Source organism: Cricetulus griseus, chromosome 3 (genome assembly GCF_003668045.3).
Source record: "Cricetulus griseus strain 17A/GY chromosome 3, alternate assembly CriGri-PICRH-1.0, whole genome shotgun sequence".
NCBI lineage: Eukaryota > Metazoa > Chordata > Mammalia > Rodentia > Cricetidae > Cricetulus > Cricetulus griseus.
In genome coordinates this window covers 272,466,997-272,485,480 of record NC_048596.1, presented here as the reverse complement: position 1 = coordinate 272,485,480, position 18,484 = coordinate 272,466,997, and the positions used below count along the sequence as shown (strand labels likewise).

Genomic DNA, 18,484 nt, shown 5'->3' with positions numbered 1-18,484 from the left:
ACATGTAAGCTTGGAGGGAGACACTGCTGACTGCTCAAGAACCAGTTAGGGAGCTGAGTGTGGTGGTGCTCACCCTTAATCCCAGCACTCGGGAGGCAGAGGCTGGTGGATCTCTGTGAGTTCAGGGCCAGCCTGGTCTACACAATGAGTTCCAGGCCAGCCAGGGCTACACAGTGAGAAGGGGACGAAATCTTGGTAGCTGAGCCTGAGCTGATTACATTCTATTCTGTGCAGGGTTTCAAAAATGGATGACCCATTGACAAGGAAGGTTGACCAGCCTCTACTGAACCAAGCAGGCAACAGGACCACTGGTGCTGAGGGCAATTTGTGGTCCTCCCCTTAAACTGCCACAGGGTCAAAGGACACTCCCTAGAGTAAGGTAGCCCCAAGACTTCCCAGGATCCATGAAGACACTGAAGGAGATCATGATGGGTTTGTTGTTCATTTCCAGGGTTTGGGGAGAAAGAGACAAAAAGGAACGAAGGGGCAGAGGAAAAGATTCAGGGCAAACAGTGAGAAAAGTTCTCAGGACCCACGTAGCAGTTCACAGCCATGTGTAACTCCAGTGTCAGGAGACCTGTCCCCCTTTTCTGGATGCTGTAAGCACCAGTCATGTACGTGGTGTTGTACAGACACATATGCAGGCAAGATCTTTTTATAATTTATTTTTATTTTATGTTCATTGATGTTTTGTTTGCATGCATGTCTGTGTGGGAATGTCAGGTCCCCTGGAACTGGAGTTACAGATAACTGTGAGCTGCCATGTGGGTGCTGGGAATTGAACCAGGGTCCTTTGAGAACAGCAGTCGGTGCTCTTAACCACTAAGTCATCTCTCTGGCCCCCTAAAATACATCTTTTAAGAAAAGTTGAACTTGAATGAAAGGCTCTAAGATTTGCCCTGTGAGGCAGAGGTGCAGCACACCTATCCTGACAGTCTACTCACCCAGGTCCTGAGCAAGAGAAAGCCAGCTCTCTAACTAAAGCGGCCTGCTGCCTGGGCCCCTTAGTGCCCCAGAGGCTCTAAGGTTGTTAGACAGAACTCCAGGTCAGGTTTGGGGTTGCTGACACCCAGGGACAGGAGAAACAGACACACAAAGACAAGAAGACAGGCCACATTGTATCTCCATGACCTGGCCTGCAATAGGGACCCCTCTGTCCTCAGGAGGGACTGGTGTTTTTATGATTGGTTTCAGAGAGAGAGAGAGAGAGAGAGAGAGAGAGAGAGAGAGAGTTCCAGGTGCTTGACTGCTTGTTTAGACAGGGTCTCATTCTACCACTCAAGTCGGAACTCATGGTGATTGTCATGTCTCTGCCTTCAAGTCCTGGGACTGTGGAAAGAAGCCTGCCTGGTACTCTTCCTGAAGACTTCTCTCCCCCTCTCTCCTGCCCCAGTGTTTCTGGATTCTTCAGCAACCACAGAAGCCTCCTCACCAGTCTGTATTGTTTTCAGTATGTTCTGTAATGCATCCCATCAGAGGGGTATAATATGGGACCCTACTAATAACCCCTGGATCAAAAATCACCCTCGGCAGAAATGATAATGAAACAATAGGTCTGGAGGCGGAGCCAAGCTCCACAGCAGAGCACTGGCCTGGTGTGTGCAGGGTTGATCTCTAGGCTCACAGAGCCTGGGGAGAGCTGGAAGCTATGCTGGGAATGTGCAAAGGAATGGGGCTTTAAAAAATGACCCAACAAGGCCTATTCTGGTCAAAAATACCCATAATGGGTTCCCAGCAACCTCAGCTTCAGAATATATATATATATATATATATATATATATATATATATATATATTTCCACTATATTAGTTAAATACCTATATTCATACAAATACAAAGGTAGCATACAAAAGGTTTTCCAAAAAAGATTGACCCTGGCCAAAAAAAAAATGGACAAAAAATAAATAAAGTTCAACAATGAGGGAAAGGTTAAATGAATTTGTTATATCCTTAACACAGAGTAGAGAAAGAATGGATTAGGTTTCCATCAATGAAACTGATAAGCTATCAGCTGGACAATGATGGCAGAGGCAGGTGGAGCTCTGAGTTCCAGGCCAGCCTGGTCTACAGAGAGAGTTCCAGGACAGTCAGGGATGTCACACAGAGAAACCCTGTCTTGAAAAAACAAACAAATAAAGAAAGAAATTGGTAAGATATCTGGGCTATGAAATAAAGAAATGACACAGATGTGTGCACAAAGGTATCATGAGTTTCCCACCTTTCCAGGTTTGCACCTGCAACTTTATGTTTATTGGGTAGGGCACGTGAGGACACACAGGGGAGTGTTCACATGGGTTATACTGGAGGCCAGAAAGAAAAGAAGACTTAACTGCTTGCACAGTTTTAATTTTCCTGGTTAGCATACATAAATGCCTATTAGTTTTAAAACTCTAAAAGAAAAATTTAACAGAACACAGTGGGAAGAAAAGGAAGGAAGGGAGGGAGGGTGGGAGGGAGGGAGGGAGGAAAGGGACATGAAGGAAAGGGAAAGGAAGGGTGGGCAGTAGAGAGAAGCGGCCCTGTGGGGGTGGGCATGCCATTTACTCTCTCATTATACCTCTCAAAGGCCTGTTGGGAGGTTGCTCCCTCCACACACCCTCTCATCCATATGCACCTATTTGCTCCATTTTCTCTCCTCTTAAAAGATTCCTTTAATTTGATTTAATATTGTTTATGTGTATAGGTGTTTGCCTGCAAGAATATGTGCACCACAAGCGTGCAGTGCCCAGGGAGGCCAGAACAGGGTGCTGGATCCTGTTGTGAGCATCAGAGTGCAAGTAACTGAACAGGTTGGCTGCAAGAGCAGTGACTGAGTGAGTGTTTGTCATCGCCAGCAGCCCTCCGTACTCTCTGGATACTCAAGCACACAGACCAGGTCATTTCATTGCTTGCCCGTGTACAAATCCTTCCGTGGGCATCAGGAGGCCCTACCTTCTCCAGCAGTCTTTCAAAGCTCAGCCTGAGAAGGCCACCTCTTCAAAGCAGCCTTCCTGCCTTCAAGGTTGAATAGGCAAGTGTTCCTTTGGGTTCCCCCACACCCGACCATTCTAGAACAGCATTCTCTGTATCCCAGGGTGCTCTTGCATTCTCCTGGGATGGACAGATCTCACCTGCAGGCTCTGGCACTCCAGACTAGGCCAGCCACCTCAGAAGGACACAGAGAAGCCAGGATTCTAGATTTCTAGGAAAGCATTCCAAACTTTTAACATTTGGCACCTAATGGAGATGGTTAATATGCTGTTTTCAGGTCAGTTGTGGTGAGAGAAAAGAATTCCGCAGGTGGAGTTGGCACAGGGGTGGTAGTTTTGACATCCTTTTTGAATCTGGGCACTTGACATTTCTGGATTCCTGCTGTAGGGTGTTCATCATATACAACTTTTTGTTGGTTTGTTTGTTTTTATGGTACTAAATACTGAACCTGGAGTTTCATGCCTGCTGAGGGCAAGCTCCATTACTGAGCTGTACCCCCCACAGCAGCATATTCTTAAGGGCAGGAGCCATCTGGGTAGTGACCATAATCCAGACTTAGCCAATATAACAGGCAGCCACCTGAGGAAAGGAGGGAGGAGAATGGGTGGTGAATTTGAGGCCAGCCTGGCCCTGGCAAGACAATGTCTCAACCAAAACAAAACAGGGGCTGGACAAGCCAGAGAAATAAGAAAGCAGAAAGAAAGAGAAATCAGTCAATGCCTTTCATTATTTATGAAAAGAAGAAAATTTGGAAACATCTTCCCACCTTTCTCTTAACTATCACATCTTAGTTTTGCCTGCAGTCTGGAGGGTCCATTGCGATTCTGTCTGCTGGGAAAGTGGTAATCAGCACAGCTATTCATTGAAGATGAGCTGGTTAAATGGAGAGCAACAACATGACTTTTAACCAGAATTCCACTTTCAAAGACTCCTTCTCCTCTTTTGCAATTACTCCCTTTGAAAGTAGCAAGCTTTGAGATAGCTGGATCTAAGGAAAACTAAGTAGTATTTTGATCAAACTCCTCCACCATTGTTTACTAATGATGCTAACAAGTCCATATATCCAATCAAATGTACACCTTCTATGATCATTAATAACACCAAAAACAAGCTACAGGGGCGTCCTTATTATCTCTATCAAAATTCTCCCTGTAAACCAGGGAGGTAGGAATAATCACCACGTTTTACAGATAAGGGATCCACAGTTCTGAGACAGGACATAACTTGCCCAGGGCCATCCATCCGGGTAGAGGCAAGACAGGATTCCAACCAGACCTGTCCTTTCTAATGCTGTAAATCAATATTACCACATTTTAGGCATCAGCACAACTGCTCCCTTGTCTCAAGACAATCATATTTGTTGACCTTACCCCAGGACTGATGGGGCTACTTAATTAATGTTTATCTTTCAATAAATTAGAATCTTAAGACCAAAAACAAACTCATGAAGTGAAAGGCAGGCCAAAGGATTGCTCCAAAAGCAAGGGGAGTGGAAGCAATGATGGTATTTTTGCAGCCATAGTCTGCACCCTCCTGGATGTGGAAGCCAAGTGCTCAGTCACTGTGTTAGCCTCCTGAACTCAGAGGAAGGGATGAGAACCATTGCCTTTGGGGTGCCTTTGTTGTCACTGCTGAGGTATGACTTGGTCCGGGGAAGAACTGTGCGGCAGCTTAGGCAAAGCTTTATTGCTGCTGCCCAAAGGGACTTTGAGAGAGCATGACTTTCACAAGCCTCTTACCATTGTCCACACCAACATTGTTAGTTCTAATTGCATCACGACGATGACAGACCATGCTTCCTTCCAGGTCACTCATATGCTGACTCACACTCCAGCCCTGCAACAGGCAGGGAGAGAAGATTAATTACACTCCTTATATCTTATATCCACAGTCCTGTTTGATCGCCCTCGCCCCTGAAACAGGGATTATTAGCCCCCCTTCCCATTTCTGATTGGGAGAATGAGTCTTGCTCAGACAAGTGGGTGGACTTGCTGAAGGCACACAGCTGCTATAGGATACAAGCGGAGCTTCAGCCTACCCAGACGGACGGCTGAGTTCTCCCTGTGACTTCTCCACTCTATTAGAAACCCTAATCAGCTATCCTTCAGACACAGCATTTGGGGAGGTGGGGTTTCTCTCCCCTCTCTTCCTTCCCTCCCTCTCTCCTCTACCTCAGAAGCTCAGGCACAACACTGCTGGCTACCAAACCTGGTTTGACCAGTGACGGGGATGAGGGACCCAGAGAGGGGATGATCTGTTCCATGTCACCTAGCATTGAGCAGCACATAGGAGTTCAAACCCTACTTCTGGCCTGGGTCTAGAGCCTCTTCACTTGCCTAAAGCCAAGAACGTTGTCAGGGTGGTAAAGGAAAAATGGGCCTTAGATTAAGTTACAATGCACAGAAGATATTAAAACTGTGAGTTGTGTTGTTATTACCAGGAAGGCTTAACTATAGTTCAAGTTTGGAAAACTCAGTAAGTCCTGAATCCTTTAAATATCCTTTGTATAGAATCCCACCCACTCTGTTCTCCTATTTAAACTGTGATGACTCTTCTTCTCTGTGTGAGGAAGGTCAGGAAAGGGTGGAGAGAGAACAGACACCTGAACAAACACAATAAAAAAAGAGAAATTATAAGTAGCTAGGCTTTCCTGTGAGAAAAATTAAGATAATATTAGCAACTCCCTAATAGGACTATGTGGGCTTTGGTGAATTGGTTTGGGTCTTGTGCTCCAATAGTGCCTGGCCACACAGTAAAAGCTCAGAAAGTACCAGCTGAAACTATTAGGGGAAGCAGAACCTGGGGATGTTAAGTGTTGTTCTCTAAATACACTAGGGTATTTGAACTTAGAGAAACTCAGGCTGGAGACCTGCTCGCCACCAAGCCTGACAACTTGAGTTCAAGTCCAGGAACATAGATGGTGGAAGCAGATAACTAAGTCATGCATACAGGTTATACTATGTCCTGTCATCCACCATGGCACAGGTACATAAACACATACACCAGATAGATAGATAGATAGATAGATAGATAGATAGATGTAAAAAGAACTATAAAAACATGGTTACCTCTAGAATATATGGAAACTCAGCAAGAGCAAGACATTGCTAACATGGGGACAAAAATACCAGTGTCTCTGGATGATATGAGCCAGGGACTAGTCCCCATCTGGAGTCAGGCTCCCATGAGGTCAAATGCAAGCAACCTAGTTGTTGCTTAAACCTTGGGCAGGTGACAAACTCAACTCTCCAGCTACAAAATGTGTAGCTCCTTCCTGGGGGCTATGGTGATAATTAAGAGTCTAGAGACATTTTGGATCTGACATGGAATGATTGCTTCCTGATCCGGCACCACTTGCAATTGTTGAAACAAACAGGGAGACCCCTCACAACTCCAGTTCACATCAAAGCGAGGGCAAAGGTTCCTTCCATGGAGCAGGCTCGGTCACCACCTGCACACTGGACACAGTGCTGGCTTCCTTTCTCATGGCAAGTCCTACCCCTCCTTCTGATCAGGCCCAGAGATGGTCCCCAAGGAAGGAAGACAGAAGGCAACTCCAGGTCTCACCTCCTTCCATGACCTCAGGAAAAGTGGCACTGAATTTGGGGAGTTGCAGTTACCTCTGGGCAGATAGGGTGAGGGAGGAAAAGGTTAGGGATGCGATACCTTGCCTTGGTGTGACTGGGAGCAAGGGAAGTCTCCACTGGGAGAGGGCTCTCCCATGCTGAAGAACCTTAGGATACAATGCAAAGTTCGGGTGTATGGTTGCCATGGATGGAGCCCAGAGCCTTCCCTCCTGCTGAGTTGCAACCCCATCCTCTTAGGGAGACCGGGGAAGCTTTCTACTCAAAGAGACTTGAAGGCTGGCACGTCTGGGCCCAGTTCCATATGCCAGCCCCTTCACCTACAAATTACTAACAACATTTGGATAACTGCTTCTAATCACCTTTATTATATTCTTAGGATATGGGTAGAGCAACTAGAATAGATTCTTTTTTTAATTTTAAGTAGTGTCTTGATGGGACGCTTAGACTGGCCTAGAACTCAAGGAGAGCCTCCTGTCTCAGCCTTCTGAGGGCTAGGGTTACAGGTGTAGGCCACCAAACTCAGCATTCTATTTTACTTAATTAAGCAGTGTAATTGTGACCATTAGAAAACTCCCTAAACAACCTTTTCCTTCCCTTATTCTGACACAAAAGAATGCTGGTGCTTCTGAATAAAATGTATGCGATCTCTACTAAGCCATCAGTAGTCCGGAAACCAGGGTTCTCTTTTCCTGAGAACCCTTATTTAAGCCCATCTCAGACTCAACAGCCTATCTATTAAGCGGGGGTAAATGGAAATCATAAAGATTTCAATGCTGCAAGCCATTCCAGTTGTATCCTTGTCTGCCCATGCAGCAAAGTTGCCTTGGAGTTGAGATCCATAAATTTTAGAGTCAGCCAAACCCTAAATGACATAACCACTAGTTGGTGAAAAAAGAATCTAATGAAGCTTTAGCTTTCTCCTTCATGGGGAGGAACAAGGGCCCCCGACACCACAGGGTTGTTTGAGAAACAAGAATGGAACTGACATTTACTGACCCAGATGAAAAGTTTGCCTTGGAGACTGAGGTTGTAGCCCCGTAAGGAAAGCAAACACTAAAATACTACAAAGGCCATGTGGTAGTTATTCTGGCTACATGGGTAGCCTGAAGAGAATGGGAACAGAGACTTGTGTGTGAAGCTCTAAGTGCCATCCTCAATGGTCCAGCAGATCCCTCACGGCTGCAATGGCACAAACGTCCTAGAACAACCTTCCAGATGGGTTTTGATTTTTTGTTGTTGTTGTTTCTCTGCAAACAGATCTGAGTTGCAGTACTGCTCCTGTCCAATGCAGACTGGGGAAGTTGCCAAAAGTTGTGCCCATGGGGCTGGGAGACACAGTCTGCTGTTTCTAACCTATTTTGCTTTCCTTTACTTCTCATGTCTCCCTAGACACACCAGCGAATCTCTGAAGAGGCGTGTACTACTACCAGAGCTCAACAGGCTTGCACCTTGGCCCTCAGGACCTCTGCACTCATCACAGCAACTAGCTGTGTGTGTGCCTTACCAGGAAGAGCTGCAGGGAAGAGAAGTAAGCAGATAGGGACAGTGACTTGAGAGATAGTCAACTTCTGCTGAAGGCCACCACACTTCAGGTGACAGCCCCGGTGCTGCAAAAGTAAGGTGACTTGCGCACGGTCTTACAGGAGACACATGCCTCAATCCCTTTTAAAGCTACCAGCTCTGCGAAGCTGGGAGCAAAGCTGTACTCTGGGTTGTTGTTACTTCTCACTCCGCAAGCCTGCAGGTTATGCACCAGTGGGCTCATTTCTTCTTTCTCCTTAGGCTTTTTTGAGATGGGGGAGGGGGATCTCATATAGCCAAGCTAGGCTTGAACTTGCAGCAATTCTCCTGTCTCACCTTCCCCAGTGCTGGGATCCCAGACCTGAGTCATCGCTCTGCTCTTAAAGAGGAAACAGAGAAGGCAGCGGTGGCAAATGACCCACAAGAAGGGGTTCCGCTTGTGAATAGGTCCACAAAGTCTCAGAATCGGGGCTCACTTCCCCTCGGTCACGGTCACATCTGCGTCAATGTGGAGCGAAGACTCCAAGGACTGGCCATTCTCCCCTCAGGCTCCAGGCCCGGTGGAGGTGCAGCTTGTTTGTTCGTGAACCTCACTCCTCAAACCCTTGTCCTGGGCATCTTCCAGGGGTCCAGGGTAGGACTGACCTCTGAGGCCCTTCCTTTTCTGCCCTTCCTTCAACTGGTAGGAAGTCAACAAAACACCTCCCTGGAAGCCTTCAGTAATCTAGGTAGGGCTGTAGTCAAAGCCCTTCCCCAGCAGCCCTTTGTTAAGCATCATAAGCATGTGAACAGAGCTAAAGAAACACTGCCCCAACCCTGAATATCCGCCTAACTTCCCCGCTGAGTGACTCTCTGGAGGGGGTTTTCTCCAGCTGCCTGGGGATTTGTCTGCTCAGTTGGTGGTTTGATCTGCCCTATCTATCCCCTTCTTCCCACCGCGCGCGCGCGCAGGTAAGGAAAACGAGCTCAGAGAGGAGCCATCTTTTGCCCGAAGTCACACAGCGAATGTCCACGGAGTGGAGGGCAGTGGTGGAATTCCTGGCGGCCCTTGGCGCCCATTTGTCTGCCCGCTTCTGATACCCGGGTTCGGAGAATAGGCCTCTAACAAGCGGCCCATTAGAAGGAATTGTCACTCCTCCGGGAGTGAGGTTGTCCCATTAGGGCGAATTGTCATTCCTCCTGGAGCGAGGTTGTCCTGGCTCCGCGCAGGCTGAGTGCCGGGCCGAGAGCAATTAACGCGGCTCCGGCGCGGGCAGCCGCCTCTGCCCCGGGCAGCGGGGGCGGGGCGCCCGGCGCGGCTGGAGCCGGTCACCCGGCGCAGCCCCTTCCCCCGGAGCCCGCCTTTCATCTCCCCGCGCCTGGCGCCTACCCGCAGCCCTGGCCCGTCTACAGCCTTCTCTGCCCCTCCCCCGGCCCCTCCTAGCCACTGGGATCCAGCGATGCGTCCTCGGGGTTGCAAACGCCCAGGTCGGTGCTTGGCGCTTCACAGTTTCCAAGGAGTGCCTTCACCTTGGAGTTCGGGGCGCGCTTGCGCGGCTGCTCCACGTAGGGTCAGGACTCGTGTGACATGCATCGAGGGAGTGGGAAGCTCAGGAAGGTGCAAGCTTAGGCCCGAGGGGAATTCGATGGTGTCTCACCTCCTATTTGCACGATTGGGCAGCTTTCTACTCCGAGGCTTTTCTGTCGATAGACAGAGATACAGTCTCAGCCTGTAGTGATGTATTTAAAAAGCAAATGGGATCCTGCTCAAGTTCAGGCTATTGGGCAAGGTGTAAAGGTGATGCTTCTTGATGGCTGGGTTCCGGGTGGAACCCCACTTTAACCGCTTCAAACATTACAGCTGCATAAACATTATTCTAACCATCCCGGGAGTAAAAGTTTACTGCCTGCGTGCCTGCGTGCGTCCTAGGTGTCAAAGCCAGTCCTCCGTTCCGGGAAGACCTGCATCGTTTTCAGTCTGTGAAAGCTCTATTCTTGAGATTTTACATAGAGCCTGCCTCGGGGTCGGTGAAGGCCGGTGATAGCTCCTTATTTTCGTGTACCCGAGACAAAGAAAGCGTTGGATAAATTAATGTTGCTTTTAACATACAAGATTATTTCCAAATTGATTCCCTACACCCACTACTTTATGAAACCCACTGAGGCTAATTCCTACAAAAAGCCATCCGGGGAAATGGCTGCCCCTTATTTTTGCCACGGAGAAGACGTGAATAAAATATTCTGAGGGTATGCAAAACTCTTGCAGCGGATGGGGCTTTCCAGGAAGGGCTAACTCTGTGTCCGGGTTCTTTTCCTCACTGTTACTCTAGCAGAATTGGGGAGGCGCCTGGCATGGGGATATGGAGCGCCAGCTGTCTCCTTGGCCATGCCTGGTCATGACCAGAGCTTTGCACCCTGGAGAGCAATACTAAATATTCCTTTTCTCCCCTATCTCTCTCTGTGTCTTATCATTTTCCCAAAATAGTAAGGGAGAGCCTGGATTTTCCTCTGCCAGAGGAAAATTAAAATAAAGGCATGCCAATGGAATTAATCCCCACACTCCTTTTTTTAAACTTCCTAGGAATCAGCCTGTGCCCTAAACTGACACATTTCAAGGATGGGGTTTGGGATTCTTTAGAAAGCACTGGCTGGGTTCAGTCCACCCGAAATGTGTACTTTATTGTTCGCTTTGGAAATGGAGGGCTAAACAAATTTTAGATTTACTTCCAAAATATATGACCCCACATCCTGCCTCCTGCATTGAGAAGACACGGAACTTAATCTGGGTTTACCTATATTGTATTTGATATTCCTACCATCAGATACGACTCCAGGGAAAGTGAGTGCATCTCCAGATAGATCGCTGTCATAGTCTTCTGTCTCTGGGCTTACAGTTTTAGCAACAACATCTCATGGTAGCAGAAAAGTTCCTGAGGGTTTTTTTGTTTTGTTTGTTTGTTTGTTTGTTTTTGAAGACTCCTTTAGAACTTAACTTTTAAAAAGCTTTCCCAAAACTGAAGTATCCAGGGAAGGCTTTTTATCCTATAAGATTTTATCCCCTCTGGGTCTCCTCAGACCAGGGATGTTTACTCCAGCAATGTTTGGTTCGAGGACACTGTTTCAGAGAGGTCCTCTGAAAAGAGTTTAGGATCTGTAGGTCTAGGAGGTCAAGTTTCCGAGACTCCTGCCTGAACTGGGAGGTACCTGCCAACCTTTGGTCAGTTAAGCATTTTAAAACAATGGTCCTTCCCTTCGGTGCTGGAACTGTTCAGCTAGAAGCATTTGCTGTTTCTGGACCTGGGCTGAGCAGGATTCTCTTTCCCTCGCCACATAGTAGTCTTTTGGATATAGGAAAAAGCTTATGAGGCCTGAAATGTGTGTTTTGAAGCAATGTGTCTGCGACTGCTGGCCTGCGGGCTCAAAACTATTCCAGGCCTCTGTTTCAAAACTCTCTTCTCCTTCAATGCATTGATGCAGTTGGTCACTGATGCTTTAGGATTGTCTTCAGTTAGAGAGAGTAATTTAGGGTGGGATATGGATAGGTATGCAGCTTAAAAATTCAAGTCAGGTGAGATGTACTTTTTCCCAGATATATTCAGGTGTGGGGTTTTCAAACTTGAACCCTGTTATTTCCAAGAGTTGCAGGGAGAATACAGACACTAAATATCCCAAGTACCTACCCTGTTCATCACCCTCCAAGGAAGTTGTTGGCACCTGAACCCCAATGACAAACACAAGCCCAAAAGCCTCATGAACACACATTTTCACTGACCTAGAGATGAGATTCAGGGGGCAAGAAAATACATGCATTTCCAGTTTCTAAAAATAGTCAGTCCTGTTTGGAGGAAGAAATGGAAACCATTTGTATAAATTAGCCACTAGGAATCAATTGGCGCCAGGTCTGCTGCTGCACACCTATAATCTCAGCACTCGGGAAGAGGCCAGGGGTGATCTCAGCAAGTTCAAGACCGTCCTGGGCCACATAGTGAGCAACTTCTAAGCTAGCCAGAGCTGGAGAGCAAAAGCCTGTTTTAAAGGAAAAGAAAAGGGAAGAGAGGGAAAGGAAGGGATTAGTTGGCATCCCTTGGCCACCTCTCAGCCTCCCTCATCCTGGGTCCCTTTTCTTGAGGAATGAGTTAAAGTAACAGCTAATATCTTGGAACCCTCTCCAAAGACGAGTGGCTTCTAAGCACCATGCCGAAACTATTTCCATTAGCAAAGATGCTGGCCACTGTTTTCCACTATCGTTACAAAGTTACACTAGTTTGGGCTCATAGTAGGAGCGTTAGGAATGTTCCAGGAATGCCATCTGCGGATTTCCAATGTTCTCCGGCGAGAGCGTGTGGGATGGGCACCAGGTACACTTTAAAGAGGGGTTAAAAGACAGAAGAAATGGGACTCGGCAAGCTTCCTCTTTAAACAATCGGCTTTAATTACGCCTTGGACTTTTCAGTTTGGGCGATTATAACCCTTGAGGGATCGCCTAATAACAACTCTGCTGACTGCTCCTGTAATTAACTCCTAATTTATTTCAAACGGGGGGAGAATTGGGGGGCCCCAGCCTCTCCAGAGAGAGCCAATCAGAGGCGAGCATCCGTGGCGTCAGGAGCAGGGCCGTCACCAATTGGCTGAGCCGCGTCTCCCACTTCCCCTCGGAGGACAGGCTGGGCTCCCGGCGCGCCCCTGCCGGCTCCCCCCCCAAAAGTTGGAGTCTTCGCTTGCAAGTTGCCTGCGGAGTCGCGCGCCGAGAGCTAGACGGCGCAGAAAGTCATGGCTTCTCCGGCCAAAGGCAGTGACTTGTTTTCGTCAGATGAGGAGGGCCCCGCGGTGCTGGCCGGCCCGGGCCCGGGGCCCGGAGGTGCGGAGGGTAGCGCGGAGGAGCGCAGGGTCAAGGTCTCCAGCCTACCCTTCAGCGTGGAGGCGCTCATGTCCGACAAGAAGCCGCCCAAGGAGTCGCCCGCGGTGCCACCCGACTGCGCCTCGGCTGGCGCTGCCCTGCGGCCGCTGCTGCTGCCGGGACACGGCGTCCGGGACGCGCACAGTCCCGGGCCTCTCGTCAAGCCCTTCGAGACCGCCTCGGTCAAGTCGGAAAATTCCGAAGATGGAGCGGCGTGGATACAGGAGCCCGGCAGATACTCCCCGCCGCCCCGTGAGTGCGCGCCAGGGACCGGACCCGGGCTGGATCCGCGTGTGGGGTCCCGGAGGGGCTGGGGACGGGTGTTAACAGGATGATGCTCTTGACCCCTTGGAACCCCAGTTCAGCGAGCGGTCCGCATCCCAGAATCCCTAGCTGCGCGAAGTCTAAGGTACCTGCGCGCTGGCTGGCATTTTGAAAACCAAAGCCCAGCTGTTGGTTTCTGCAGCCCTTAACCCCCTGCTCCGGATGCTTCACGCTTGTGTTTCACTGCCTGCTATGGTACCTGCCCCGGCAGTAGGGGAGAGTCACAGTTTCGTTTCGTTGAGACGGGGTTTCTTGTGTGTCCTGCTGGTTTCGAACACGATGTGCATCTCAGGATGGTCTTGAACGCCTCTAAATGTTGGAATTACTGGCGTGCATCACCACGCCGGGCTGGGATCCACTTCTAATGAGTATCGAAATGTGTTTCACTGACCTTCAAAATATACAGGCTGCCCTGTGAAGTGCGCCCCGCTGTAAAGATAACCACGTCTGGAGGTTAACCAGACGTGGAGGGCAAGTCGTTTGTTTTCTTCGAATTGCAATGTCCAAGCCAGATCCTACGACGGGATGGTGGCAGAGACTAATTCGGAAAGGAAGCCTCTCCGTGTTCTAGTTGGTTAGGCTCTGAGTTTTACTGCGAGCTAGTTAGCTCGGGCCAGACCCTCATGGGCTCTCCTGGGTTCACAGTAATAATTACCAGCATTTCTTCCGAACTTGCGAATATACAGTGTGGTGGCCACAGGCTCACCAGGTTTGGCAGCTTGTTAGAACCGCAGTACAGGCAGAGGCATGCCACCTGTAGCTACCTCTTCAGACATCATGGCTAGTGTTTTAAGAGGACTGCGCTTGCTTGTCTCGGGCCACCATCCGTGCTTGCACTGGTGTCCGTGCTTTCTCCGACCCTCTATCGCTGGGCTAGCCATACTGAACTTTTACACCTGCGCTGCGAGGACTTGTAGTGAGTCTGTGTTGACTGCCTTCCTAGGCTTAACATCCCTTTAGGGTCCTGGGTCCTTTTACTGTTAACATTATTTGGGCCTACTCCCTGGAGCTTTCTTTAGTTTTATCTCTTGGCCTTTGCGATTTATCTGCTCTATCGCCTGTTTTCCTCATCACCCCCAGACTACCCCTCACTAAATTTAGGGAAGGTTGAGAAAGGGCAGGGTTTGTGTGGGGACTTTCCAACCTCATCTGGAAGAGAAGTTGTCTGCTTTTCTACCTCTCAGCCCACAGAACTAGAGATACATGGTATTTTGTGAACAAAACAAGACCATATACCCAGGCGTCAGTAGCTGTCCCCTCTGGCAGTCTCTCTCCACCCTGTTGGAAATTCTGAAAGGCAGAAAGGGCCCAGAGATTAAGGACTTAAAGAATTTAACTCAAGTTTGCACAGTGCTTTTCACTACATTATCTTATCTGATCTCCTTTGTGTGGCAGCAGAGAGCCTCTTGTTAACAGATGACGACAATTCTTAGCAGAGTTCAGAGGGATCAGCAGTTGGGCCCATGAAAAAGCTCTTGGGAACATTTATTTACTCATCACCCCAAGTGGGGTTCTGAGCACTCCAAAACAGTACTGCAAGCCACCCAAGGGATAAGTAATATTTATCCATTTTATTGACAGTGAAATGGAGGCTCAGCAATGTGAAAAGTCTTAACTTGTTTAACAAATTTGGAGTGCCTGTGTATTCCGAGGCCCCCGGGAAATGCCCCACAACACATCTAGGATTCCAGCCTTAAAATGCAATGGCGGGCAAAGGTCAGAAATCCTGGCATATTTAGACCTGGAGGTCTGGGAGGGCAGAGTCTGCAACTTCTTTACAGTGGGCTGTGCTCCCTCTTCTAGATAATGCGTTTTTCTAAGAGAAACTGGTGGCTCTCGGAGAAGGCTTCGTTTGAAAACATAGGACATCTTGATAGTTGGGCCCTGAAGTGTAGGCCCAGAGGGTGTCAAGAATAAGCTGAGAGTTGGGGTGGGAGGAACCCCTAACCCTGGTCCTGGTTTTGTTATTTGAATAAAGTAGGCTAAAAGTTGTTTTGCCTTGGCTGGTAAAATGGGGTGGGGAAGAGCTTGGTGGTGGCTTTGCCACATATGCACAATCCTCATGGCCTGGACTTTGCCTGAGCAAGAGTGACCCAAGCTACCCTGCTTAAAACGCCCATGGAGCCAGCAGCAAGTGAATGCAGTCAGAGTTTGGAGTCTGGACGGGAGCTTGGATAGGCTTGGGAAGGGAGCAGATTCTGGTCACCAACCAGCCTTGATGTTGGTGTGTGAAATTAGACGAAAGCCCTTCCCCTTGGCTTGCTTAAGGATTGGCATATGCAAAATCAAGCCTCTTTTGAAGTCTCTTACCCATTTTTTTTCTTCCAGGTTTCTGTTTTCTGATCCCAGAACCTGCCACTTTGTAAAGTTACAGTTAATGTGACACTGCGACAGGCTAGGTTGGGACTTGTGCTGTGTCACTCTCAAGTATGAAGTGTAAATTCTTCTTTGGGCCACCAAAGTAACTAAACAAGAAATGTTACATTCCCTTGTGAATACACAGGAGTAACCACTCTGGCTACTTTAGAAAAATTAGAAGATCTTGTAAAAGCCAAAAGCAGAAAAATAATTGTTTAACATTCTATTCTTGTCACTTTATACTCCTCCCCTACCCATGAGGAAAACAAGACCAGAATTAGTTTAGCTGCTGCTTTGGAATCACCTTGAGGCCTTATCCCTGTGCTTCCTGTAACAACCCATTTTAAACAGAGTCTGGACGCTGTTGCCATGTCTTTATTTTGCTCGTTATTCCCACTTCTGAATTCTCAACAACAAAATAATCATTTACACATTTGCCCTAAACCATGGAATGGATGAAAGACTAAGATGCCATCATGGGCTCCAAGTTCAGAGGCAGAGTGATTTCCCTTGACATGTCCATTTATGAGCGAACTAATTTTTCCCCATCTTAGTAAAGTTTACACTGCCAAAACACACAGCCAAGAAATGCATCCCGCATCCAGACCTGTAAACTGATGCTGGGGTTTTATAATCTGTAGAGTGGTTGGAGTGACAGCAGCGTGGTTGTTTATTGCTTAGATGTGCCTGTCCATCCATGCCATGGATGCTGTTATTATACCACAGGCCTTATCTGCGTGATTATCCTTCATAAACAGGCTGATGCAACCCAACTTTTCTGGTTCAGAGAGCGGTCCAAGGCTAACCCAGCACCCTTTTCATTTTCCTCTCAGTGTGTATGCCTCTTAACCATTGAGAACAAGTATGACTTCAGGCTCACATTTTAAAGGCAAGAGATTGAATTCTGAGGAAGTTTTATTTCTTGGATAATGCTCAGCTTCTGTAACTTACAGAGGGCTTTAGTCGTGGTTTCTATTTCCATTTTCTGCAATGCAATATGTTTTCCATATAAAAAGTTTCATGACCACATTACTCAAGCTGATATAAAATATAGCAACTGCCATTTAAATGTGGTCCTTTTCCACCACTACTTCTCAATAACACACACACACACAGACACACACACACACAGACACACAGAGATTTGACAAAGGTACCTTTTTGAAAAATGAAACAAGGTTTATGTGTTCTCTTAGGTGAGGATAGAGTGGCACATTTACTAATTGATTCCCCTCTGTTCTTTAGGACATATGAGCCCTACAGCCTGCACCCTGAGGAAACACAAGACCAACCGGAAGCCACGCACACCCTTTACCACATCCCAGCTCCTAGCCCTGGAGCGCAAGTTCCGCCAGAAACAGTACCTCTCCATTGCAGAGCGGGCCGAGTTCTCCAGCTCTCTGAACCTTACAGAAACCCAGGTCAAAATCTGGTTCCAGAACCGAAGGGCTAAGGCAAAAAGACTGCAGGAGGCGGAACTGGAAAAGCTGAAAATGGCTGCCAAACCAATGCTGCCTTCGGGCTTCAGTCTGCCTTTCCCTATCAACTCACCTCTGCAAGCAGCTTCCATTTATGGAGCATCCTACCCCTTCCATAGACCTGTGCTTCCCATCCCACCAGTTGGACTCTATGCCACGCCGGTTGGATATGGCATGTACCATCTATCCTAAAGAAGACCAAATGGACAGACTCCAGGATGGATGTGTGCATAAAAGCATTCCCCTCTCCAAGAAGGTGGTGCCAGCCCAGCTTCTGACTGCAAATATTGCATCGTCAGCCTAAGCAACAGGGTCCAAGGGGCCACTTGATACAGAGTGAATTTGTTATTTAGGTGAGAGGCACCAAGACCTATTTTGTTTTCATAATCTTCCAAATGTCCCCCTTTCCTCTCACAAATATTGGCTCTGCTAGTTTTTAATGTATAAATATATAATAAAATATAAGACATTTTTATATGCCAGATGTAAAAATTCAAGTTATTTTGAAAGGCAAAGTTTATATATACATTTATCCATTTTTCTAGATAGCATCTTAAGATATTGTGTTAAGTCTGTTTGTTACATTTTCTTAAAGGGAAAGAAATTATTTGCAGAATCTGCTAGGATTTGAGAGGATGGTGAACTTGCTTATGGAAAACATACCAGAAGTAGGCAGCGTTCATACAAGGAGGGGACTCAGATAGATTCCTGCAAATGAAGGGAGGTGTGTGACATACTTGCATTTTACGTGCATAAGAAATATCTCCTTTGAGATGCACATGGGATCCTAGTTTCCCTCATTTTCTCCACCTTACCTTTCCTTTTTTTATTAAGGTCCTTGAGAGGAAGCTAAGAATAACCCTGAGAACTCCTCTGGGTAAGGTAGGAAATAGGAAAACTTGGTAACTCCTGTCAGGTCGACCTTTACTCAGTCCCAGGTAGTTGGAGTTAAGAGTTGAAAGGGTAAAACATGTTTGGAAGAATTGATTTCTGTGAAATGCTAATTACATCAGTCTCCACATGTTGCTGAGGTGATTGAGGGGAGGGTGTGGTAATTGTCTGCTTAAAAAACAAATGTCTTGTAACTATTACCTATTTTAAATATTCTTCAACAGCCCATAGAATCAGGAAGGGAAAAAACCATGGTTTCCATGTGTGAGTGTGTGTGCTTACTGTATGTGCTAAACTTACTAGGGAAATTTATTACTCTAACATGTTGGGGGCAGAGGGTGAAGCCATCTTATTGACTTGGTGTTGTTAGACAACACAGTCAGCTCCTTGGTATTTCACCTTCCTGTCCATCTCTTCCACCAGTCTATTTTTATCCCATTGAAAGGGTATCTTGTATAATTTTATATATTTTATTGAAG

The 18,484-nt window shown here is 47.4% G+C and overlaps 1 protein-coding gene across 1 annotated transcript; it reads left to right on the top strand.

Moving 5' to 3' along the window:
• Positions 1-12,827: 12,827 nt before the first annotated feature.
• Positions 12,828-17,306, top strand: Msx2 (msh homeobox 2). Its single transcript, XM_027409890.2, has 2 exons — positions 12,828-13,206; positions 16,882-17,306. The coding sequence occupies exons 1-2, from the start codon at positions 12,828-12,830 to the stop codon at positions 17,304-17,306; spliced, it is 804 nt and encodes a 267-aa protein (XP_027265691.1).
• The last annotated feature ends 1,178 nt before the right edge of the window (positions 17,307-18,484 follow it).